Below are 26,370 nucleotides of genomic sequence, written 5' to 3'. Positions count from 1 at the left end.
CTCCCGGAAGGTGCCTCAGCCTCGCCTCTCTCCGCCCGAACAGGTGGCTGTGGCCCAGAAGCCTCTGTGGGATCCATGGCTGGAAGTCAGAAGACAGCTGCTCAAGAACCCAATTTAATAAGATTTACAAGTAGACACGTACAAAAACACACTAAACAATGTACAAGTCATCACGAGACAAGGGACTCTGGAATGCGGAAAGGCCCTGCTCCGGAGGGGGACCCAAAACGTTGGAGATCTTAAGGTGTTTCCCCACTGATTTTCTCCACCTTGGCCTTATCTAAGCATATAACAAACCCCAACACTGAGGCTAAGATTTAAGAGCTATCCAGATCTGACCTTTTGCCCCTACAAGCCTCCCTGCTCTCTAGGCAATCTGGGACTGAAAGAAGGGGAGATGATCAACCTAAAGAGAACAGAGCCCCTGTCCCGTCGATGAGACTTCAGAGCTGTCCAATCGTGGCTTCTCTGCCTGTTTATGGTCAGATGCCCACCAAGTTTGCTAGCGAAGCTGGCCAATGGGAGGCAGAAAGGGTGGGAGGAGGCAGAGGGGTGCCCCAAACACCCCAGAGAGGCCAGGAAGGTGAACAGGGCTGAAGACCCCATGCAGACTAGCTGCCAGCAGGAAGTCACCACTGCAGGGGGCCAATGTCTGTCCCCAGCTCCTCCTCCTCTTCCTCTTCTTCCTCCTTTAGTGGGAATGGCTTCACAGGCCACTTCACTCTGACAACAGGCTCCACATGCTCCTGAAGGCGGTGCCGCTTCATGTGGGCATTCCGACTCTTGATCTTGTCGAACACCCTGAGGAGTTACCAGAGGGCAAGGAGTCAGAGGAGGGAGGGAGGCTGGTGACTCAAGGAAGGGACCGTCTGTGAGAATCTCCAGGAAAAGGCCAGGTACCTCTCACACTCTCTGCATGGAAAAACACCCTGATTCTCCACGCTCCCTGGTGGTTCGGGGGTCCGTTTGGGGCCTGCACTTGGGCTGGAATTGAGGATGGACTCCCTCCTGTAGCTCTTGGTCTTTATCTTTAACTCAGGAGTTGGTCGGTGGCTGGGTCTCTCCCGAGGGCTGCAAGTGACCTGTAAAGGGGTTAAAAACAATGTAAGGCACTAACCTTGTCCCCCTGTAAGGGAGACACAGATTGGCAGGCAAACATGTTCTCTGCAGGGAGATCCCTCCCTAGGAGTCCCTCCCCCAGGCTCAGGCTGCAGAGGGAGTACGCCTGCAAACCAGACCTCTCCCTCCTGGGTCCTCTACCTTTTCTTCTGTCCTTTCTACCTCCTCCAGCTCTCTCTTGACCCTCTTTTCTAGCCCTGAGGCTCGGCCGCAGTCAAACTTGATCATTTTTTTCCATATGTAATAATATTCAACACACTGTGCTACAGTCTTTGTCTGGACCTAGTGGAACAGAACAGAAATAGGCAGTGGGAGCACCCCACAGACCCAGGCATGATCCTGCCCTGTCAGCTGGCACTGGCAGACACTTTCCACACCAGCTCTCCCCCTTGGTTTGACGTGCCCCTTCACTGCAAGATAGAGGGCCACAGCGCCCTCCCAGGGTGATGAAGCAGTCCAAGGTGAAGCCACATAATAGTTACCAATATCTAAGTTCGGCACACATGAATCAGCAATGCCAGCCCAGGAATCCCTCCCTGTAGGAGGCAGCCCACAAAGACCCCCCAGGTGAGGACGCTCACTGTGATGTCATGCCCACAGTCATGTGTTCACCACTGGCACCAGTTTCAACCAGTGCCCTGGTTCTGTGGAATACCTCACAGACATTCTGGCCAGATACAGCCTTAGAAACCTCGTCATAAATGTGGTCCACAGAACAGGAGGCCCAAGTCTTCAGTTCATAGCTTGAGTGGAGGACATTCAATTAATTTCATCACTTGATCCTCCCTCTATTAAAAGAGATTCCATTAAAAATAACTCTGATGTGGAAAAAATTTTTTAAAAACTGGGGCTGGGTTGTGGCCCAGTGGTAGAGTGCTTGCCTCGCACATGTGCGGCACTGGGTTTCATCCTCAGCACCATATAAGAATAAATCAAGATATTGTGTCCATTTACAACTAAAAAATATTTAAAAACAATTTTAAAAACTTGTAAAAGCAGAATGGAGAACTGGGTGTATTTCAGTGACATAGTGTTGCTTAGCATGTGTGAGGCCCTGGGTTCAGTCCCTAGCACAAAAAAAAAAAAAAAAAGAAAGAAAAATGTAATTGCTCTAGAAAGAGAATTGTCTCATGAAATTGAACTGGCTAGTGAGATCTCTCCAGAAAATACTTTCTCCACGAGAATTTGTTTCAACTTTGTGTGTGTTCACAAAAGAGGAGTCAAATAGTATATCCTCTGCCTAAGAAACATCACCAAGTTACAAAAACAGAAGTTGGATTTCTGCTTCTGAACAAGATAGAAAAACAGGAACCAGATTTACTCTCCCACCCAAAACAATGAAACCAGTGAAAATATACAAACAACATGGGCAAGACACCTGGTACTAGTCAACAAAGATCAGCTCAGGGCTGGGACTGGGGCTCAGTGGCAGAACGCTCACCTAGCACATGTGAGGCACTGGGTTTGATCCTCAGCACCACATAAAAATAACTAAAGATATTATATCCACCTAAAACTAAAAAATAAATTTTTTTTAAAAAAATGTCAATGAGATCTGAGAGTAAATTTGTACATGAATATTCACCACAGGTTTTTGTACCCTAAACCCAGAAACACTTAACCACTGAGCCACATCCCAGCCCTTTTTGTATTTTATTTTGAGACAGGGTCTCCCTAAGTTGCTGAGAACCTCCCTAAGTTGCTGAGGCTGGCTTTGAACTTGTGATCCTCCTGCCTCAGCCTCCCAAGCTGCTGGGATTACAGGTGTGTGTCACCACACGTAGCTTCAACTGCTTTATTTATAACTGCCCCAAATGGGAAACCACACAAATGTTTCATACAATGGAATACTATTCAGAAATAAAGAGGGGTAAACTATTAATATATGCAACAAAGAAGAAACTAAAAAAAATTATGCTGAGTATAAGAAGCTAAACAAAGCCGAGCACATACTAAATGAGTATTCCACTAATATAAAACTCTAGAAAGTACAAGCATATTTATAGTAATAGAAAGCAGAGCAGGGGCTATCAAAGGCAGCGAGTGACATGGGGGATGGACTGCCAGGGAGAGGAGGAAACTCTTGGGGGTCATGGATATGTTCATTATCTTGATTATGGTGATAGTTTCACAGGCATATAAATATGTCAAAACTTACAAATCTTGTACTTGAGTATGTGCAGCTAACAAACTTAGCAATCAGAAGTGGGGCAGTGGTCAGGGGCGTGGAGATTTGTTTTAAGGACAGAACAGATTTCTGTACTGCTTGGCTTTCTGAGATGACAACCTTTTACAGTCTGAGAGCAGCGTCACCAAGGCAGCTGAGGGGCACGGCCCTAGCCTGCTGGGCTGCATGCATAGGCCTGGTCTGCCCAGCCCTCACTTGCCTTACCATCTTATGTATCAGGTTAAAGTCCTTCTTGTGGGCACAGAATGCCTTCTTAAAGAGCCTCTTCTCCATGGGGGTCCAGATGTCTGAACCTGTCATAGAAGACAACCAAGAGGGGAAGACATTTCTCCGTGTTACTCCATGGCTGAAATGCAGACCATACTTCTCTTTAAATCCATTACCATGTACCAATTATGTACCAGTCTCATATCATCTTCACAAAAACCATACAAGATGGTTCCATTACTCTCCCTGGTTTACAGATGTGGCAACGAGGCTTCAGAGGTTTGCCAAGAGCATGTGGTGACCTTTACAGATGTGGCAACGAGGCTTCAGAGGTTTGCCAAGAGCATGTGGCGACCAAGGCTGCCTGACACCAGGACTGTGTGTACTCAACCACTGAACCCAAGCTCATCTCCCTGCAAGAGCACCATCACCACCTCAGGTGGGCAGGGTCCTCAGGGAACCACTGGAAAGGATGAACAAGCAGAAAGAAGTGCTATCAAAGGTACTCCAGAAGGACAGGCCCTGCCAGACAGGCAGGCGGAGGCCTGGGGAGAAGGCCAAGAGGCAGAGGCCGAGGTGCTCTCAGAGCTCACTTGCTGGCAGGGCTCTCAGCCAGGCCCCAGCATCCCAGCAGCCTTGCTCCAATCACCTGTGTAGCGATAGTCGGCCAGTGGGTGAGTCCGAGGCTTCTGTGGTCCTCTGAGTAGGAGAGTCTCCAGGGCAATCTGGAATGAGAGGAGGTGCAGGCCACACAGGACAGGGAGGTGAGGGACATATGGGAGGACCACTCCCATTCTTTCATTCATTTGAAAACACAGCCATCCTTAAAGTCTCTCCCAATCCCAGGGCCACTCAAAGCAGTCAGTGCTTGGATTGGTGGAGAATCTGTGGGCACATGATGACATCAATCTGAGTGTAGCTGGCGTCACTGTTTTTTCCATACCACTGTGGCTTCCACAGTGAAGGACACAGTGCAGACTTACTCCCATCAATGATTGGTGTTTGAAAGAGCACTACCCTGGCACACTGCCTCCATTGTACTTTCTCCTAGTACTTACTGTTAGCGAAATAAAATTTTAAAACATTTCCCATTTTGACTCTTAAAAGCCCATGAGGGCAAGGATTTTTGTCTCAACCACCTGTGTAACACAAGTCAGGACCAGATCCATAGTTTTTGGGGTTCAGTGCAAAATAAAAGCAGGAACTTTTTTTCCAAAAGTGTGAAGAATTCCAATTCAGTGATGACAATCGCAGAGCACTAAAACATGGACAGAGCCCAGGGCTGTACTGACCCCATGCCCACGACACTGCAGGCACCCAGAGGATACTCAATAAGTATGTACGAATCACTCTGCTGAGGATCCATCAGGAGTCAGGCATGGCTCTCCGCTTGACAGAAAGCAAGATTGTGGCACACTCGTTGCCTGCATCTCCAACACAGGCAGTACGACTCTTCTATTATGCTTTTAATTTATTCTCTAACCCTCAGGGTTGGGAGAGGGTGCATGGAATGAGGTGCTCATGTTGCATCAAAGGCTTTTATACACCATGCAAAGGTAAGCTCAGTAAATAATTCAGATTAATACAGTTCACTGGGCTCTCCCTCCCCAGGTCCCTGATTTGTCTCAGAGAATAACTAACTGATGGATTCAGCCCATGGCTAAGCATTCTCCTGGGTCAGTTCACAGGACCACATAAGGCCCCTGCAGAGGATGGGCTGTTGCACACTCTCAGCCTTGTTAGCTGTGAGCCCCCAGACCCCTGGCCCACTCACCTGAACGCTTCCCTGAGCTTCATGCAGGCAGTGCAGAGCAAGCTCCAGGTTGGTGCCCCCTCCTGGCATCACGCTGGAGCAGGCCACATTGCAGAGCTCAGTCACTGTGGTTCCAAGTGAGAAAGGAACGAATACAGGAGAGAGGAGACAAGAGGGAGTCAGCAGGTGCCAGGGAGGACACCTTCCTGGACAGCGAGAGGGGCTCCCTGTCACCTTCCCTTCCTCACACATCTCCACCACGTACAGAATGAGAAAAGGGTGACAAGGGAGGAGGGCAGAAGCCCTGCCTGGAACTTTGTGTGACAGAAGTGGGAGAATGCTGCCTGAGAGAAGCAATATACGCTGAAGGCCAGTCCTCACCTCCCCACCCCAGGAGACACACTTCCTGATCAGGGAGAACTCAGGGGGAAACTCCCTAGAGTTGGGGGGAAGGGCTTTGAGAATATGACCCCAAAGCATTAGCCACCTCTGTCCTGTGTCTCTGGATTTGTCATCACATCTCCCCATGGCTTCCAGACTAGAGAGGCTACATGCTCATCAACTCCAGCCAGCAACCTCTCCTGCAGCTCCGGGATCTCAGCCTGAAACCGGCTTCCTATGTTGATGTGTCTGAAACGAGGCCACATGTACAGATGCATGGACATAAAGGAGACTAAGACAGGAAATAGAATAGAAATGCTTTGGGTGCCCTCTCAGCCACAGCCTGCTGTATGGAAACCTGTTGCCATCTCTTAGACACGTGGCCTTTCATCACTGTGACAGACAAGTGCAGGCTCTCCAGGGATGCTGCCTTGTTCCTCTGTGCTCCTTTATGGCCAGATTTCTGGTATGGGGTGCCTCTCTATGACATGGAAGTTACTTGCTGATACCTGGCCACATTTGTCTAGCTATACCCCACAGATACTCTCCAGCCTGGCACTGGGCCATTAGGAATTCTGCCTGAACCCCAAGGTCCCAGACATTTGCCTCTGTGTGCTCAACTGTATTGGGAAAACTGCTACATAATCTGGAGAAACCCCACTTCTCAGGGAGTTAGACCTGACCTCTCTGTGAAGAAGGAGTTCTGCAAAAATGTGATGGGGATAAAAGTACCCTTGGTGGGAAGGACCCTTAGGTTCTAAGTGTGTTGTAACTCACGGTTCAATGCTGATCTTAGTATCATCCTTCACCACACAGATGCCAAAAGAGCCATCCACTTGATCTAGAAAACACATAGAAAAAAGCCTCGAGACGACTGACCAGATGTGACCCACAGGGCCCTCGACCAGCATTTTTGGATACAGATGAGAATGGGCCTTTAAAATCCCACAGGAGGGCTGTGGCTGTGGCTCAGTGGTAGAGCACTCGCCTAGCACATGTGAGGCACTGGGTTCGATCCCCAGTACCACATAAAAATAAATAAAATGGAGGTATTGTGTCTATCTACAACTAAAAAAAAAAACAACTTAAAAAAAGAGATTCCACAGGAGTGGGAGGATTTCAAAAGAGAGGAGGGAACTTAGCAAACAACAAACTAATAGATGAAAATCACAAAAGATACTAAGACAGTAAGTTAAAGTCTCTGGAAATTGTCCTAAGGACATATAGTGTCTGCAGAAATACTCATGACTGACTAAATATGGGTAAGAATGAAAGTCTGTGGCATCTGAGCCACAGCCAGTGCCACGTGTGGAGAAGTGCTCCTCTAAAGGGGCTACACACCAGGCAGCTGTAGCCAAGATGGGGGCCACCTCTCTCCCCAGCTCCCACACTTAAAAAAAGTAGAGGAAGGTAGAATGACAATTTCTCACCAAAGAATACCACTAAGAGATAGATTTTTTTAATAATGTAAATGCTGAGGTTGAAAGGCACAATAGCCAAAATAGGCCTCAACAGGTCTTAAGTGGTTGAAGGATGTAATCAGCAAACTTGAACACAGATCCTCATGCAACTTAAGAATAGAGAAGAAACAACAAGAAAAAGTGAAAAGAAGGGTTGGAGATGTGGCTCAAGCAGTAGCGGACTCGCCTGGCATGCGTGCGGCCCGGATTCGATCCTCAGCACCACATACCAACAAAGATGTTGTGTCCGCCGAGAACCAAAAAATAAATATTAAAAAAAAAAAAAAAAAGATGTTGGTCTGCCGAAAACTGAAAAATAAATATTAAAATTCTCTCTCTCTCTCTCTAAAAAAAAAAGAAAAGAAAAAGTGAAAAGAGCCTCAGAGAAATAAGAGACACAATTTAGTGCAGCAACAATGGCCAAAAACCTCCCAGTGTTGATGAAAAACAATACACATGTTGAAGAATCTCTATGAACTCAAAATAGATGAACAGAGAGGTCTACATTCAGGCAAAATGTTGCAAGTCAAGATAAAATATTGCAAGTGAAATGAGAAAAAAAAAATCCCATGGCATTCAAAGGAACACTGGCAAGACCAACAACTGACTTCTCCCAGAAACAAGGGTGGCGAGAAGGCAGTGGAAAAACATGCTCAATGTGCTAAAGATGATTGTCAACCAAGAGTCCTGTGTCCAGCAAGTTAACTTTTAAAATTGAAGGAAAAAACAAAAACATTTCTAGATTTTAAAAATTAAGAAAATCTGTTGCTAGCAAACTTAGCTTAAAAGTTTACTGAGCGAAAGCAGCTAGACACAAAGAACCACATATTGCATGACTCCACCTCTATGAGTTATCCAGAATAAAAGATTTATAGAGGCAGAAGGTGGATAAGTACTGGCCCAGGATAGGCAAGAGGCCAGGAAAGAAGTGACTGCTAAAGAATGCAGTTTCTCTCTAGAAATGTGTGTCTGAAAACTGATTATGATAAATGTGTCTGAAAATTGATTATGGCGAGGTGGCACACCTCAATATATATGCTAAGAACTACTGAAGTATGTGCTTTTTTTCAATAAAATATTTTTAATGCCTACAATTTTTTACATACATAAATTGCAAAACATTCACCTGTATATGCAAAAGTATGTTCTCTTGCAGGTCAACAGCACCAGAAAACAAGCTAAGATAAACAAAGGAATTTTTAAACTTGATTTGTCCATTAGGTAAAAGACCTGATGGATTTAACAACTTCAAAGAAATCTATATTCCACTCTTAAGCAAACACTAACTGAAGTATGTGCTTTAAAGGGATGAATCATATGTGAATTATATCTCACTGAAGTTATTGTTTTAAAAAATAAATACTAAAGATAAATCTTCAGGCTGAAAGTAGGTGACATCAGAAAGTAATTGGAAAAGGCAATCATGTAGGAAATTACAAAGGTAGTATAACTGCATTTTTAACAATTAACTTAAAGATCAACTACATAAAAAATACATATGAGGGCTGAGGTTGTGGCTCAGTGGTGGAGCACTTGCCTAGCATGCATGAGGCACTGGGTTTGATCCCCAGCACCACATAAAAAAACTAAATAAACAAAATTGTCCATCTACAACTAAAAATATTTTTTAAAAATACATATGATAGCTGGGCACAGTGGCACATCCCTGTAATTCCAGTTACTCCAGGAGAACTGAGGCAGGAGGACTACAAGTTTGAGGTCAGCTTAGGCAATTTACTGAGACCCTGTCTCAAAATATAATATTTTAAAAAAGGTCTGGGATGTGGCTCACTGGTAGAGTGCTTGCCTAGCATGTGTGAACCCTGGGTTCAATCCACAGTATTGAAAAAACAAAAAAGGTATTATGGACCTAATAATAACATCTAGACATGTTAATCTATGTTGCAATAACAGTACAAAGGAGCAGAACTGTAGTGGAGTAAAGAAATAGCACCTGTTCTCTCAGTGGTAGAGCACTTGCTTAGCACACATGAGGCCCTGGGTTTAATACTCAGCACTTCATAAATAAATAAATAGATGGACAGATAAATAAAATAGAGACTCTGGGTTCAATCCCCAGTATTGCAGATTAAATATATAAACAAACATATATACACCTCTAAAGAGAGCCCCAAAGTACAGGAAGCAAAAACTGACAGTATCAAAGGATTAAATAAAGAATTCAGAGGGCACAGTGCCACATGCCTGTAATCCCAGTGACTCAGGGGTGAGGCAGGAAGATTGCATTTTTTTAAATTAACTTAAAGATCAACTACATAAATTCAAACCAGCCTCAGCAACTTTTCTAAACCTTCAGTGACTTAGTGATACTCTGTTTCAAAATAAAAAAATTAAAAAAGGGCTAGTGATGTAGCTTGGTGGTAAAGCACCCCTGGGTTCAATTCCCAAAACAAAAATAAGAAAAAACAAAAATGTAGAACTCAAAGAGTTGTTGATGCAGCACAGTACCTTACTTGCTTAGCATATGTAAGGTACCTGAGCTCAATTCTCTATTGAAAAAAAAAAAAAAGCTGTAGATTTCAATACTTTTGACAATGGACAGGATAACTAGGGAGAAGATTAACAGACTTGGGCACCAACATAAACCCTAGACCACAGCATTCCATTGACATCTTCTCAAATGTACATGGAACATTCTTCTCCAGGATAGTGCACATCCCAGCCCATAAAATATACACCAATAAATTTGAATTCATACCAAGTATCTGTTATGACAACAACAGAATTAATTAAGAAGTCATAGAAAAAGGTAATTTAGAAAATCCAGAAATATAGAAATATTCACAAATAGAAATTTAATAGCACACTCTAATAATCAATGCACCAAAGAAATCTCAAGATAAATTAGAAAATATTGGGCTGGGGTTGTGGCTCAGCATAGAGTACTCGCCTAGCACATGCAAGGCCCTGGGTTTGATCCCCAGCACCACATAAAAATAAATAAATAAAGATATTGAGTCCAACTACAGCTAAAAATTAAATATTTTTTTAAAATTAGAAAATATTGATAGGAAAGAAAACAAATATACAACATTTTAAAACTTAAGAAATTTGGCTAAAAGCAGTGTGGAAAGGGAAATTTATGCTATGTCTATATTTTTAAAAAGGAAAATGTCAAATTACTAATCTAAAAAAAGGCTTGGGATATACCTTACTGGTGAAGCGCTCCTGCATCCAATCCAAAAAATCCCCCAAAACCCCACAACAATGAGATACCACTTTATGCCCACTAGGATGGTTACAATTAAAAAAAAAATCAGGCCAACCTGGGTACAGTGACACACACTTTCTTGGGAGGTTGAGACAGGAGAATTGCAAGTTCAAGAAAGGAGGATTGCAAGTTCAGCAAATTAGGAAGTCCCTGTCTCAAAAAATAAAATAAAAAAGGGCTGTAGATGTAGCTCAGTGGTAGAGTCCTTAACAAGTGTTTGTAAGGAAGTGGAGATATCAGAACTCAAACACTGCTGGTGGGAATCCAAAGTGGTGCAAACATTTCAGAAAATAGTCTCGTAGTTCCTTAAACAGTTAAATAGCTACCATGTGATCCAGCATTGTACTCTAGGTATCTACCCAAGAAAAACAGAAACATACGTACACATAAAAGGCTGTACACAAAATTCATAGCAGCATTATTCACAATAGCCAAAAAGTAAAAACAAGTCAAAATCCAATCAACTGATGGATAAGCAAAATGTGGTCCATTCATTCAATATTCTATCGATCAACCATAAAAAGGAATGAAGCACTAACAACATGGATGAACCCTGGAAGCATCATACTAAGTAAAATAAACTAGTCACAAAGGTCACATGACATCTGAATACTTGTATATGAAATATCCACAACAGGTAAATCTATAGAGACAGGAAAGAGATGAGTAGTTGCCCAGGGCTAGGGGAAGGGCATAGGCTTACCAGGGTGTGAGTTGGGAAGAGGATATGACCGCTAGTGGGCACAGGCTTATTCTCTGGATAATTAATATGCCCTAATGTGAAATGTATAATGAGTACACAACCTTGTGACTGCCCTCAGAAACACTGCATGTTTGAAATGGGTGATCTGAATGGTAAATGAATTATATCTCAATAAAACTATTTAACAAAAGACAAAGGCAGGCAGGCAGAAAGGTGGTGCCCTGCAAGCAGGGACTCTGGCCTCACTCACCAAGCACAGAGCTGATGAGCTGGTGGGGACCAGCCTGTGACGTGGAACAGAGAGTGTTGAAGTAAAGTCCCGAGCCCTCCCGGATGGGGCTGAGCATTGGAGGTGGTGTGTAGGGGGAGCACTGGAATAAGCCCTTCAGGAGGTGGTCCACCAGGAACACAGGAGACCGCAGACAGCTCTGGTGGCATCCTCCAGGGCCCAGCTCCCCAAACACAGAGGGTGGAGGAGGGATGAACAATGCCTTGGGCTGGGGGCGCTTCTTCCGCTTTCTATGTTGGCTGCTTTCCTTACTGTCTCTCTCTTCCCCATCTTTCTCTTGTCCCTGGAGAAGAGAATTCAGAACCACGAGAGGTCACTTGAGGCCACCTGTTGGAATATTCAGGGTGACACAAGAGTGGGAAAGGGAACTGTCCATGGAGACAGAGGGCAATAGAATTTCCATGCTCAGAACAGCCACACCCAACCCCACAGCACTGGAAACTGAAGCACTGCCCAGACATGCCTGAGCCAGAGCCGAGAGGCCAGGCCTGGTGACACCCCAAGGCTGCAGCTTCACATACCCATTTAGAGAGTGTCAATGGTTCAAATGCCTAGCACTTGAGAGAATGGAGGCCACGGGCTAGCGATGTAGCTCAAGGTTAAGAGCGCTTGCCTAGCATGGGTAAGACCTTGGGTTCCATCCCCAGTACCACAAAAAAATAAAATAATAAAGTGGCCAGAGATGCAATGACGGTGTGACAATAATGAAAAATTATTCCACTCAAATAACAGCAGCTCCTATGACACCAACAATGGGATTGTCACTGATTGAAGGGACCTTGGGTCCAGTCACCCTATACCTGAGTCCCACTTGATCCTCTCCAGGTCTACAGTACAGGCTCAAGACCCACTGCTCCAACTCACAGTGTTTACCCTCACCTTCGGGAAATGCCCTCTTCCCTGCCAGCCCCACTCCTCCGCCTCCTCCAGGTCCTAGCTCCAACATCTCCTTTCCAGGAAACCTTCCCTGATCTCCCCAGGCTGGGTTAGGGGCCTCCTCTTAGTCCCCCAGCCCTGCAAACTCTGGGACACCTATTCCTGTCTGGACTGGGAGCCCCATGAAACAGGGCCTATGTTGTTGTGGTCATTGCTAGGTACCCAGAACGGCCCAGCACTAGGACTGACATAGGGGCTCAGTGAATGCTCAATGACTGAATGAATGTGCAAACCAAGTACTTCTAATGTCAGGACTCCTTGGAGCATTTGGTTTGTGTTTTTCCCACAGCTCCCACCAACAGGTGGGAAAAGCAGTGGGAAGAAGCAGACAGATAAGCACCCACCTTGGCCATGCTCCCCAGGGGGCAGGGTGCTGGAGCCACAGGGACCGACACGGGGATCACCAAAGGGGCTGTGGCCGTGTGGTCCAAGGGCTTCTTGGCTCCTGGGGAACTCTGCCCGTTCCTGTCTGGCCTCAGCGCCTGTCTTGGAGGCTTGCAAAACTCTGTGCCAAACACCTGAACATGGAGAGATGATGGCTCTTTAAGAGAAAGAGCAAGCAGGAGACTGAGAGCTGCTCCTGAGGACAGCTAGAATGCTGCCGCAGAATTCCAGGCAGTGAGGCTAGGGGTAAGGACCAGGCTGAGGAGACGTGCTGTCCTACTGTGACGGTGTGTCCAGAATGGCTGGACCTGACCCACGTTTCCCAGGGGCAGCCTTCAACCTGAGAAAAACACACCCTGAAGCCTGTCAGACCCTGAAATCACAGGTGCCGCTGATCATGCCTCTTCACCTGCTGCTCCTGCTTCCCCCGAGGTGAAGGCCACTGATCACTGTGGAAACACATGTGGCTGCTCAGCCCTTTCTCGGTATAAAACATCTGGCTGCAGTTCTTGCAGATGTAAGTGCTCCTTGGCTCTGTCCAGTCTGTGGGACCTCCATTTTGCTGGTTACTGTGGGTAGACAAGGCAGGAAGGAAGAACAGGGGAATGGGACTCCATTCTTGGTCACAGATTTTTTTGTTTGTTTTGTTTTGTTTTTAACTAATCCACTGACAACACTCGATAAACCCTAAAAAGGAGGTGATATTCGTATTCTCCATGGGCTGAAGCATCCTTCTCAGGACAAAGGCATCCAGCTCATTCAACAGAGCCAGTACAGAAAACCACAGGGGACTCCCCCAAGGGGCAGCGCCAGGCAGGGCTGGAGGCTTGGCAACTTACCATCCACCTGCTGCGCTCTCTTCCTTCATGGGCTGGGGGAGCCTATAGATGTTTCCACCCTGAGAATGAAAATGCGTATGAGCCAACACAGCAGAGATAAGCAGGAATAAAAGAGTGGAAACTGTGAGACCCTCAGAGGACAATGCTGGTGTGAGTCTCTGTGACACTGGATTATGCAATGATTTTAGGTATGATACCAAAGTAAAACAAAAGACCAAACATACAAACTGGACTTCACTAAAACTGAAAACTTCTGTCCTTCAAACAATGTCACAAAAAAAAAGTTAATTTGCAAAATGGGGGCAAATATTTGCAACTCATGTATCTGATAAAGGGCTTACATCCAGAATACATAAATAACTCTTAGGATTTAATAATAAGATAGTAATTCAATTTTGAATGAGCAAAGAATCTGAGTAGATATTTCTTCTAAGAATATATACAAGCAGGCAATACTCAACACCATTAGCCATCGGGGAAATGCAAATCAAAACCATAATATACCACTTCACACTCACAACGATGTTGATGATCATCATCATAAAGGACAAAAGCAAGTGTTGGTGAGCACATGGAAAAACTGCAATTCTCATGGACTGCAAGGAAGCATTACGCCCCCATTGGGCGTAAAATGTATAGCTGCTTTGGAAAATAGTCAAACATTAAACATGGAGTTGCCATATGACCTGGCAATTCCACCAGTAGGTGTTTACCCAAGAGAAATGAGAACATGTATCCACACACAAAATTTTACATAGCAGCTTATTCACAAAAGTCAAAAAGTGCAAACAACCTACTCAGGAATAACTACACAAAATCTAGTCAGTCTAGATAATGGGATATTGCTTAGTCATAAAAAGGAATGAAGCACTACAACATGCTACAACATGGATGAGCCTTGAAAACACAACTGAACAGCCTTGAAACACAAAGAAGACAGTTACAAAGGGCCATACTTAACAGTGCATGACTCCACTTATAGGAAATGTCCAGAATATGTAAGTCCATAGAGACAGAAAGTAGATTTGTGGTTGTTGGGGCCTGGGGGCTGGAAAGATGAGGGGTGATGATTAAGGACTGCAGGATTTCTTTTGGGGGGGGTCATGATTTCTTTTCAAATAGTGGTGATGGTTGCATAACCTTACAAATGTACTAAAAACTACAAAACGCATGCTTTAAAATGGAAATTGTATGGTAGTTAGATAAATAAAGATGTAAAAAACAAGGCGCAGCTGTAGGATGATGGGATGGATGCTGGTGTCACTAAGAGAAGTGGCTGAGTGCCTCAGAGCAGGATCTCCTTGTTGCCATGCACAGAGGAGCTAGGTTTATTCTGCTTGTATTTGATGGAACCATGATTCACAGTCAGAAAATATACATCCATTCCAGAATAATTTTTGTGGTTTCTTTTTTGGGGGTTTTGTTTTATTTTGTTTTATTTTATTTTATTTTATTTTATTTTATTGGTGCTGGGGATGGACCCAGGGCCTCACGCATGCTGGGCAAGGGTTCCAGCACTGGGCCACCCTAGCATCCCATGCGAAGTATTTAAGGCAAGGGGTCTCTACCTTTATCTCTCTGAAGAATTTAAGGAGGCAAATCCAAAAGAAAATGTGAGGCAGAAGAAAGGAAGCAAAAAAGGCTTAGTGAAATCACAAAATGACAAAAAGGACCTTGGACAAATTCTGCACTTTCCTCGTCCTGGTCTTCTTTTGTGGGTGAGCACAATTTCTCTGAACCTTAACTTCCTCACATCTAAGAATTTACTGTAAAATCACATCTAAGGATTCACTGAAATGAAAAAAAATGGCTGGAAACTAGCAAATGCTAAAGCACTCAACAAAACTCTGCCTGTACTGTGATCAGTACCCCTACCCAAAAGAGGCATCGTGTACCTGGATTCTGTTGAATATTGTCAGCTTGGACTTTGCATCCCTGGTGGGATCCACAGGAGGCCCAGTTGACGAGAAGGAGGCCATGGCCACCTGGCTTGGGGAAGCTGCACAGCACACATCCATCTTCACCTTCTCCTTTCGGAAGCCTGAGAAGCGCTGGGCCCTGGGGTTGCCTGAGAAGAGCCTGTAGCCTCCGCCCCGGGAGCAGGCTGGGCCCTTCTCACCTCTCACAGCCCCTGAAGCCACGCCATTCTCAGCATGGGCCTGCTTCCCAGACAGCTGGACTCCAGACAGCTCCTCCCCACCTAAAGGGGTCTGCCGAGGGCCTGTGGTGGGAAAGATGTCCCCCAGGTCCAAGGTCCCTTTGGAAGATCGTAATTGCTTGGAAGAGATGTCTGGATTCCGGGAAGGATCCAGAGACTGTGCTGTGAGGGATGGTGGAGCTGAGACCATTTTTGGTCCTCCCTTTGTGTCTCGTCTTGTGCTGCCAGGGGAGGCCTCTCTGGGTACTGAGGGCATGGTCTTTCGCCTGCGGGCTGGGGATCCTTCTGGCTCCAGGTTTCCAAGGCCCACCTGGAGAGAGTCCACAGTGGGTGCTGGTAGCGGGGGCTGCTGTGGCCATGGCCCCTGCAGTGACTTCAGGGCAGCCTGCTTGCCCTCAGGTCCTGGGTGCTGGGAGGAGGCTGCTGCTACCTGGGCATGGGAGAAGATCCGCTGGGACTTGGTGATCATCTGGAACACCTGCATCTGCTCATGGCTTACCAGAGACTCCTGTGACTTCAGGAACAGCTGCCGGAAGAGTGGTGTGGCATCTGACGGGAGCCCACCTGGGTTCTGCACATCCTGGAGAGTAGGCTCCCCGGGGCTTTGCCATGAGAAGGACTCACAGTCAATCTTGCTCTTCTTCGAAGCCCAGTTGTCCTCTTCTCCACCTCCAAACCTGGGGTCACCTGGGGCCTCGCTGGGTGCCTTCAGGAGTGCAGGAGCAAAGGGTGGTGTGTCCTCTTGGCTGGTGCCCATGCTGGGGGCGGGTTCCACTGGGGTAGAGGTGCTACCAGGTCTGGGGCCAGACTCAGAACCTTCTCGGGATGGTGCTGCAGGGGGCTTGTGGACCACAAACACATTGTTGTTTTTGCTCTTAGGGCAGCCAGGTAGGTTCCGGAGCCACTGGAAGTTGTGGCTTGATGACTGGGAACTGGCAGGGACAGGCTGGCCTCTGAAGAGAGGCAGGCAGGCAGGCAGGGAGCCGCCCTCAGGCCAGCCCTCCAGGGAAGATGGGAGCTGAAGCAGGGGTGACTCCAACTCCGGTGGATCAGGGGCACCATTTTCTGTAGCTCTTGAATGGATGGCTGTGAATATTTCAGGAGCTGACTCCTTTTGTGGGGGATGAGGTTCCTCGGGAACCTCGGTGCCCAGAGTCCCTGAGGCTGCTGAGGTGCTGGCTGGGGTACAGGAGGACCCGGATGAGGTGGGGCAGGGACAAGCCGAGTGCCTCCCTTCACCATCCAAAGGTCCCGCTGGGGCTGGGCCAGGAGAAGGGATCTTCTGGTGGACAATGCTGCTCACAATACAGCGTAGGAGGTCTCGGTTAGGCAAGACAGAGCCAGGGGATCTGGCTTCTGGGGGCCCCAGGGACCGCAGGCCACTGGGAGGAGGCTGGCTGGCCGTGTCATGGGCATGTGGGGAGTCCCCATAGGCTTCCTCTTCTGGGGGGGCCTCCTTCAGGATGCACAGGCCATGCTGGACCTCATAGTGTCGACGCAGGGAGCGATAGTCACAGTAGCTCTTGCTACAGCCCTGTTCGATGCACACAAAGGGCTTGGTCTTCTGATGAGTGAGCATGTGCCCAGTCCTGGAGTCAGACATAAAAAGGGAGGTCAGTGGGTGCCTGGGATCCAGCCTACCTCTGCAGGACCCCAGCAGCCCTGAGTGTCCTTGGTGCATCTGCACCACAACTCAGAAAAGGTACTTGGCACTTGAGGAAAGACCACAAAGCCTCCCTGCTCTGTCAAAGCAATCTGGAAAGGGCTCACCTCACCCTCACCTTTAAGGAAGTCCCTTATCTGAGAAAAAAAGTTCTTTGGAGCCAGATCAGACATCCCCAAAGGGGGTTCTCAAGGAACATTAGTCCTTCAGAAATGACCCCTGAGGGCTTGGACACATTTGGCAATTTGGGGGTAGGAGAACAACTATTCATTCTTTGAAGGTTCATAGGCACAGGGCCAAATTTAAAGGGAGGCACTGTTTAACTTTCAGCATCTCTTATTTGCCCACAGAAACTTTGTTATTCAAATAGCCTATTAACACTCCTGAGCAGCAGAATTCCACAGAATACTTTTGAGGAGATGCCAAGGGATTATCCTTACTGCAACAAAGGAGTCTGCTCCTTACCATAAGATTATCTGTAGAGACAGATACTTAGAATACCCCACAGCAAAGAAATCAATTTGCAGATACCCAATCAATAAAAATTCTCTAGCGCAAACCAACCAAATGTGCCTATGTCTCCAAGTGTGAATGCATACAAATATGTATTATATTTACCTCATACGTACATCTCTATTAATATTTTACAAACAAATGAGTAGATCACCCTCTGGGGTCCAGATAGTGCTGCTCTAAACAGCCCTAGTGCACATGAACACGGGGTATGTCCAGTGACTAAACTTCTTCCCCAGAGGTTAGTTAGCCTTCTGAGGAAAGCAACAGAGAAGTAATCAGAAAACCTAAGTTGTAGCCCTGTAACCAACTTGTGGTATGATCAAATTACTTCCATTCCCTTGGGCGGGGCTGGGCCAGAGGACAAAATGGAAGTTAGATTCACCGAAGCCCTCTGCACTGTAAAAATGCAATGTGTTGTCCTCTCCCACTTGCAATCCTCTTAGTTTGAAAACAGTCTCTTTTCCTTCCTTATAGGCAAGAAAAGTTTATTATTCCTATAATGTTAAAAACAGTGAATTCTGCATCTAACTCTTAAGTTGGGTTTTCTTTTTTAAAACATTTTTTTTTCAAATCAAGAGTTTTTAAAAGTAAGAAAAACAGAGGTTAATGCTCCTTTATCATCTTCAGAATTGAACACTGTCCTCAGACACCTACCAGGGAGCCAGGACATTTCTCTAGTAAGTTAGCCAAACTCTTCCAAGACAATTGCTTTGGGAGGGAGCATTTTTAAACCATTAGGGTCCCATCTACAACTCAAGGCAATGATTTCCTCACTGGTGTAATCTGAAAGCTCAGAAAAGCAACCTGTCTGGGGCAGAGCCAGGCCTGCCCTGGGACACTGGAAGTGTGAGGAGGACGAGTCCATGCCCACCACAGCACAGGTGATACACATCTGGAGAATCAGGAAGTGGGAAAACCCAATAGAGGACTGGTAGGTTGATCTGGGAGGGAAGGAAAAAAGGCAGGAGCAAGCCCACCCCCGCACCCCTGAACAGCATTTCCTGACCAGACTCCTACATACAGGTGGTCCTGACGCTTAAAGGCCTTGCTGCAGATTTTGCAAACGTGTTTCCTTTCCTGGCTGTGCGTCAGGTAGTGCTTGCTAAGAGAACTGGCGCTGCTGAACACCTTCCCACAGAGGCTGCAGTCCAGAAGCGGATTTTGAGGGGAACTGTGCTGTCGCTTTCCTTTCCTTGCACTCCCCGAGGTGGCCCTGCCTCCTTCGTCAGCCTCTCTGGGCACCTTAAGTGCGCCTAGCCCCAGGTCTAGACAGAGGGAGAAAGCACAGGTTATACACAGCTGGGGAAATCAGAGAGCACCACTAAAGCACTCTAACACTCAGCCTTGCTGGCCTCGAAAGTCCCCTAAGATGCTCACTCCAATGTCATCAGCTTTGTGTGTGCAGAAAACAAGGCTCAGGATCAGGTGAGGGGAGCAGGGCCCCTGGTCAGGCCACACTTGCAGGACTTGCCCAGTTTTGGTGCACATGTGGAGGGACAGGGATAGTGACAGGATGAAACCCTCAGGGACAGTGTGACCATGAAAGCCTGGCTTGAGGATTATATCATCACCTGGTATTCACAGAAGGGCAACCTAGAAACATTCGATCCAAAATCTTGGGAAAGTACAAAATTTTGCACTCAGCCAATTCTGCTTCTGGGTTTTTAATTTTCTCTTTGGAAGGACTGGGGATTGAACTCAAAGGTACTCTACCAGTGAACTACATCCCCAGAACTACGCCCCTTTTTGGGGGGAGACAGGGTCTCACTAAGTTGCTGATGCTAGCTGGGAACTCCCACCTCAGCCTCCCAAATCTCTGGAATTACAGGTGTGGTGCCACCATACACAGCTGGGTTTTTAACTTTAAACATAGCTTTCTGCAAAGATCTAGCTGTAAGGGAATTAACTGAACCACTGCTTTTCCTGGAAAACTGTTTAAAAAAAAAAAAAACGATAATTGACAAGAGGGTACGTAGATGACTGTTTTATGGTTTTAATGCTGTGTGAAAAAAGCTTTTCCAATAAAATTTAGAAAAATCTGATGGCAAGGTTGTTTGTGCTACACTACTAAAAAAAAAAAAAAAAAAAAAAGCATCCTACTGCAAAACAAAATTGCCCTGGCTATTAAAACAAAAATAAATTTGAAGAGAAATAAGACTGAGAGAATAGACTGTTGGGATGGGTCAGGGTTTTTTGTTTGTTTGTTGTGGTGCTAGGGATTGAAACCAGGGCCTTATGCATGCAGCGAAAGCACCCTACCAACTGACCCAGCCCAGGATGGGTCAGTTCTATTTCCTCTGTTTGTGTGCCTGGATTTCCCATGTTTTCTGTATCTTTGGAGTAAAATGAAAGAAGGTACTTTTATTAATCATGTCACCTAAAGAAAAGCTGAAGGAACTGGGAATACTCAAGTAGGAGAGGTGTCAAGTATAGGAAAGGCCAGTTTATGGAGGAGGGAAGGAGGGAGCTTCTGTCTTGTTCTGAGGGACAGAACTAGGCTTAGTGAATGAAAATTAAAAGTAAGATGATTATAGACCAGTACAAACAATGGGCCATGGATACAAGGACTGTCCAGCTCATTGCTTTGTTCCCAGATCCTGGAATTAGCATCCTAGCACTAGCAAACACTCAATAAATGTTAGATGAATAGATAATGGAAGATGTTTCTATCCATTAGATTGTCCTACAAAATGGATTGATTACACCATCCTACAAGATGGAAAGTTTAGAAACATCCATTTATTTGGGAGGTTACAGAGACGAGATCCAAGAATCTCAGCGACTTCAGCACAGTGATTGGTGAAGGAAGAGAGTTGCACTAAAGAATCCAAAATGCAGAATGTCTGTGGCTGGCAGACATACAGAAAGGAAACTGGACTCTTGTTCCAGCTCTGCTTGTGGCCTTAGAACATCTGTCTCTTAATTTGCCTGGCCTTCATCTTCTTCATATGAGAAAATACTGTGTGAAGTCAGGCACAGTGGCACACACCTGTAATCCCAACAACTGGGGAGGCCGAGATAGAAGGGTTGCAAATTTGAGACCAGTTTTGGCAACTTAGCGAGACCCTATCTCAGAATAAAATAAAGGCTGGGGATGTGGTTCAGTGGCTAAACACCCCTGAGTTCAATTGCCAGTATCAAGAACAAAGAAATAAAGAAAAAGAAACAAAATTGTATTCAGTTACCTTCATTTCCTGACATTAAATAAAAGAAATAAAGGAATACTGTGCTGAGTAGCTGAATAATTCCACCAGTTTAAATAAGGACAAATCAGACTCCCTTTGGATATAGTCTTCATTCAGCCTTGGTGAGTTAGTTTAAATGCTCCTTAAAGCAAATGTTAAACAAAAAAACAAAATGTTGTAAAAAATTGGAAGGATGTTGAAAATTAGGCAAACAGAGTCACTGGCCTGAGAAGCCACTTGAACTTTCTAGAAAGCAGTGTTATAAAGCTCAAAATCATTCATATGCTCTATCTGAGAAAAATGTTCAAAGAACTAATCCAACAGAAAATCCAATATGTACAAAGTTGTTCAAAGACTTTAACAGTGTAACAAGAATGTGGTCTAATAATTCAATGGAATAGTTACAATAAGTTGTACTGTCTACTTTCACATATGAAAACAAATACGCTTGAGTTTTTTTTTATGTCTAACTACAACTAAAAAATATTTTTAGAAATATTTTTAATCATCTATTAACAACTTTTTAAATAAATTTATTTACTTATATTTTTATGTGGTGCTGAAGATTAAACCTTCACTTGTGCTAGGCCAAATACTCTACCACTGGGCTACAGCCCCAGCCCTTAAGTTTGTTTTAAAGCTTCAAACAAAACTACATGTTTTTTCAGCACTGGGAATGGAAACCAGGGACTAAGCACTCTCCTACTGAGCTTAATCCTCTTCCCTCTAGGAACTTAATATTAACACTATAAAACTATGTATATAGGGTTGGGGTGTGGCTTAGTGGTAGAGTGCTTGCCTAACGCGTGTGAGGCCCTGGATTCCATCCCCAGTACTGCAAAAATCAGATAAACCACCACCACCACCACCACCCCCACCACCACCAACAACAACCCAAACCAAAAATCGATGTATGGCTGAGCAATTTCACCCGAGAAACTTAAAGGGGTATGTATGGGAGCCAGGGTGGAGATTTCTTGCTCACTTCTTTTCTTTGTTTTCTAAGTCTTCTCTAATAAATACATATTATTTTTCTAATTAAAATAATTATTGTATTCTGGTCTCAATTAATATATTCTGGTTAATGCCTAGGAGGCTGAGACAGGAGTTTAAGGCCAGCCTGGGCAACAAACATAGTGAAATCCCATCTCAAAAAAGAAAGAGAGGGGCCCATAACGGTGGTGCACACCTGTAATCCCAGTGACTCAGGAAGCTGAGGCAGGAGGATCACAAGTTCAAAGTCAGCCTCCACACCCAAGGTGCTAAGCAACTCAGTGAGACCCTCTGCTAAATAAAACACAAAAAAAGGCTGGGGATGTGGTTTAGTGGGTAAAGTGCATTCAATCCCTGGTACCAAAAGAGAGTGTGAGAGAGCGAGAAGAAATTAAAATAAGCCTATGCATTTATAGGAACCTGAATTTATGGAAGAGAAGTATAAGGACTTGAAGTAGGGGCTGGGGATGTGGCTCAAGTGGTAGCGTGCTCGCCTGGCATGCGTGCGGCCTGGGTTCGATCCTCAGCACCACAAACAAAGATGCTGCAAACTAAAAAATAAATATTAAAAAATTCTCTCTCTCTCTCTAAAAAAAAATAAAAATAAAAATAGTTTAAAAAAAATACTTGAAGTTTAATATTCAGTGGATTCCTTTTCTATAAAGTTAAAAAAAAGTTCACATGTAAAGAAAATTCAGGGGGCTGGGGATGTGGCTCAAGCGGTAGCGCGCTCGCCTGGCATGCGTGCGGCCCGGGTTCGATCCTCAGCACCACATACAAACAAAGATGTTGTGTCTGCCCAGAACTAAAAATAAATAAATAAATAAATATTTAAAAAAAAAAAAAAAGAAAATTCAGGGAAGGTTGAATTAGATTAATCATTTATATAGACCTTGTGAATATCTGACAAACGTTAGTATGTCTTCCCAGCAAAATACAAACATATGCTATGCTCCAGCATTTTTCACGTAATATCCAGGTGACCCAGGCTGAGAATCCTAACCACTGGCTCCTGCCAGGCCCAGTGCCTGCAGTTCTGCAGCTGCCCTGTCCTGTATGATTCCTCATGACTCTGTCACTGTGCCCACAAAGTGGCAAGGGTATCATCTGTCTACTACATCTTCTGTGGAGGCAGAGCCCTCAGAAGCTTTCATTTCGCAAGAGCACTTCTTGAGCTATTTATCCCAGTTAAGATTAACATTTGCTTTGCAGGACATTTCAGATACACAAGGTGTAATTATAAATGTCCCAAAACTCTAGCTCAGTCAACTCATTTAAACAACTTACCCAGGAAATGATGAAGAGAGACAAAAACAAAAAAACAAAATGAATTTATCTTGTAAGGGAAGCCTAAAGGCAAACCAAGTTATTTAATTATTCCATTAGCCCTCCTTTTGTTCCTCCATTACTGAAGAGAAAGGTTTAGAACTAAATCAAGGGTCTATTTACAATTAAATATCACTGTATTGGTGTGTACGTATACGTATGTACATGTGGACATGTGTATACACAGGTATGCATCTCCAGGCTTGGTGACACAGGAAGAGTCTCAGCTACTCAGGAGGCTGGGGCAGGAGTATTGCTTGAGTCTGGGAGCGTTGGGCAACACAGCAAGACTCTTTATTTTGGGGCTGGGGTTATGGCTCAATGGTAGAGCGCTTACCTAGCATGTGTGAGGCACTGGCTTCAATTCTCAGCACCACATTAAAAAAAAAAAAAAAAAGATATTATGTCCATCTACAGCTAAAAGTAATTTTAAAAAGACTCCCTTAAAAAACAAAGCAAATGGGGGCTGGGGCTGCGGCTCAGCAATAGAGTGCTCGCCTAGCACATGCTATGTCTAACTACAACTAAAAAATATTTTTAAAAAACCAAAATAAATGAACAAGCAAACAAAAAAACAATCTCTGTCTAGTGCTATATGGTGAAAAAAGTGCTTTTTACAACTGTTTCTTCTTTTGCTTCTTACTGTTCTTATTCTGCAGGGAAGCAGGGGGAATATTACTGTCCCCCTATTTTATGGATGAAGTCAGTGAAGCCTAAGAAAGTTAGACAACCAAGAAGCAGAATGGACAGGACCCAAGTTCAATCTGGAAAAATGAAAAGAGCCCTTGAGATATGGTGATGATAGGAAAGTTGTAAACCTTAAGGTCTTCCCACATACCAGCAAAAGATTAGGGTATCTCCAAACATCCGTGTTCTCAATATTATTCCTTTGGATTAGTGTTCTGTTTCCTTTACTAGGAAGTTGGTAACAATTCCAAAATAGGGGAAATAAAGAAACCTTTCCCTAAGTCACTTGTAAAGAGGAAATTTTTCTCGACCAATCCATGCAGATTCAATCCCTAGCTGGTTGCAGGAACTGTCAACTATCCCGCCAGGCCCTTCCGCCCAAGTGGACAGCCTCACCTTGTAAGGAAGTCTGAGATTCCGGATCTGCATATTCCTCCAGAAGCTTCACAGAATCACTGTCCTTCCCTGAGTACAGGGACAGGGCATCTAAGTTGTCCTCCAGCACCTCACTGGGCATGTCGGATGCTGGGAGACTGGGGTCCAGGTCTAAACCACTCAGGCCAGCATAGAGCAGGTCTCGTGTGCTGGGTCCTAGATCCCGGTTGAGGGTATCACTGCAGTTGAGCCCTTGGCTCTCTGAAAATGAAGACAGGTGCATTTCTGATGGAAGGGCACCCTCATCCCCAAGGCTGTACTGGTCCATGGTTCTTCGCTCCCAGTTCTTGGCCAAGAATCACTCTCCAGAGGAGCAAGGCCGTGTAAAGAGAAAGGACAGAGCCCTTGATAATGATAATGATAATCCTGAAAATGAAGAAGGAAGAACCAAAATTAAGAGGTGGCAATACAGCATGGTGGGTAGAGCACAAACTTGGAATTTAAACAGGAACAGGCGAAACAAGTCTGTTTTCAGTCACCTAATAGCCACCTGACCTTAGGCAAGTCACCGGAGCTCTGGGAGCTTCTGTTTCCTTATGTGTAAATGAGGCAAAGAAAAGGTTTCTACTACAAGGTGAACTGAATGGACCTCTTCCTCCAGCTATAAGCCCATAGAAATTGATAAAAGACAATTTTAAAGGCATAGCCAAGCTCAAAAGACAGTTAAGTAAAAACCCAATGCCAACAAGAAGAAAACTCGAAGCCAGAGGTTAGCCCAAGGAGAACTCAGACCCAGGTAGGAAGCCCGGAGCTGCACTGTCTACTATAACAGCCACTAATCCTATGAGGCCAGGAGGCACCTGAATGTGACTGGCCTCAATGGAGACATGCTATGAGGGTAAAATACAACTTGAACTGGTAAGACTGAACACAAAAACAATGTAAATTGAGTAGGTTTTTATAGATAATAAATGTTGAAATGACAATATTTTAGAGGCATGGGCTAAATATGTTACTAAATAAACTTTATTTGCTTCCTTTTGTAAAAAAATATTTTAGTTGCAAATGGACACAATACCTATATCTATCTATCTATCTATTTATTTATTTTTACATAGTGCTAAGGATCAAACCTAGTGCCTCACACATGCTAGGCAAGCGCTCTACCACTGAGCTACAACCCCAGCCCATTTCCTTTCATTTTTAATGTGCCTTATAGAATATTTTAAAATTATACATGATTCATATTTCTATTAAAGAATACTACCCTGGGAGCTGGAACTTGGGGTTGTAATAGATACATGGGAAAAGAAAACTTTGAGCCTTCAGCTCACAGAAAATGAAGCCCTGGGATTCTTGAAGAGCCTATAGAAAAACTAAGTAAATGAAAAGCTCTATTCACAAGCCAGTAGATGCCCCCAAGTACTAGAAAACTACAGAATAATGGGAGATGAAAAGACTGGGATAAGAACAGAACATGTCACTATAGGACAAGAATAAACATTTTTTAAAAGAAACTTCTATAAATGAAAGACATTTAAATTAAAAACTCACTGGAAGTGTCAAACAACAGATTAAACCATGCTGATGAGAGAAATGATGAATAGGCAGGGCAATCTGAGAAAACCCTCCTAGAATTCAGTGAAGAAAAATGAAGAAACAAAGAATAGAGAAAATGTATGAAAGGAGAAGCAAACTCAAAAGTCTAACATAGACCTAATGGAGTCCCAAAAGGAAGGAAGAAAGTGAATGAAGGAGAAATTGAATCTTTCAAAAGACAGTAGTGGGAGAGTTTTTAGAACTGCAGAAACACACAAATCCAGACTTAAAGGTTCATGGTAAGTAATGACCAAGTATTTCAAGGTGATGGCAGGATAAATACAACTGGATCCACTCCATGATGTCACAGCAGCAGAACTGTAGAACACCAAAGACAAAGAGCAAGCCCTCAAGTCTACCACAAAAAAGAGGCTGGC

At 44.7% G+C, this 26,370-nt stretch overlaps 1 protein-coding gene across 2 annotated transcripts; it reads right to left on the bottom strand.

Annotated features, from left to right (window-relative positions):
- Window positions 1–629: 629 nt before the first annotated feature.
- Znf541 (zinc finger protein 541) lies at window positions 630–24,722 on the bottom strand. Of its 2 annotated transcripts, XM_026410480.1 has the most exons (15): window positions 24,416–24,722; window positions 18,850–19,093; window positions 15,387–17,238; window positions 13,492–13,550; window positions 13,062–13,221; window positions 12,613–12,786; window positions 11,294–11,615; window positions 6,426–6,489; window positions 5,755–5,897; window positions 5,289–5,392; window positions 4,164–4,239; window positions 3,512–3,600; window positions 1,261–1,401; window positions 901–1,082; window positions 630–801 (listed from the first exon to the last, which is right to left on the bottom strand). In XM_026410480.1, the coding sequence occupies exons 1-15, from the start codon at window positions 24,720–24,722 to the stop codon at window positions 630–632; spliced, it is 4,089 nt and encodes a 1,362-aa protein (XP_026266265.1). The 2 variants fall into 2 exon arrangements, with proteins under 2 accessions (XP_026266265.1, XP_026266266.1); XM_026410481.1 differs by lacking the exon at window positions 12,613–12,786.
- Window positions 24,723–26,370: the final 1,648 nt, after the last annotated feature.

Source organism: Urocitellus parryii, chromosome 15 (assembly GCF_045843805.1).
Source record: "Urocitellus parryii isolate mUroPar1 chromosome 15, mUroPar1.hap1, whole genome shotgun sequence".
Classification (NCBI taxonomy): Eukaryota; Metazoa; Chordata; class Mammalia; order Rodentia; family Sciuridae; genus Urocitellus; species Urocitellus parryii.
The sequence above is the reverse complement of the archived record's forward strand: the minus strand, read 5'-3'. Positions and strand labels throughout refer to the sequence as shown.

What these genes read in the sequence shown, in the direction of transcription:
- Znf541 (XM_026410480.1), bottom strand. Translation starts at nt 24,722, where the DNA reads ATGGACCAGTACAGCCTTGGGGATGAGGGTGCCCTTCCATCAGAAATG. An exon ending in ATCTCAGACTTCCTTACAAG is followed by an intron (nt 19,094 to 24,415) that starts GTGAGGCTGTCC and finishes CCCTCTGTCTAG; the next exon opens with ACCTGGGGCTAGGCGCACTT. An exon ending in AAGCTCAGGGAAGCGTTCAG is followed by an intron (nt 4,240 to 5,288) that starts GTGAGTGGGCCA and finishes CTCTCATTCCAG; the next exon opens with ATTGCCCTGGAGACTCTCCT.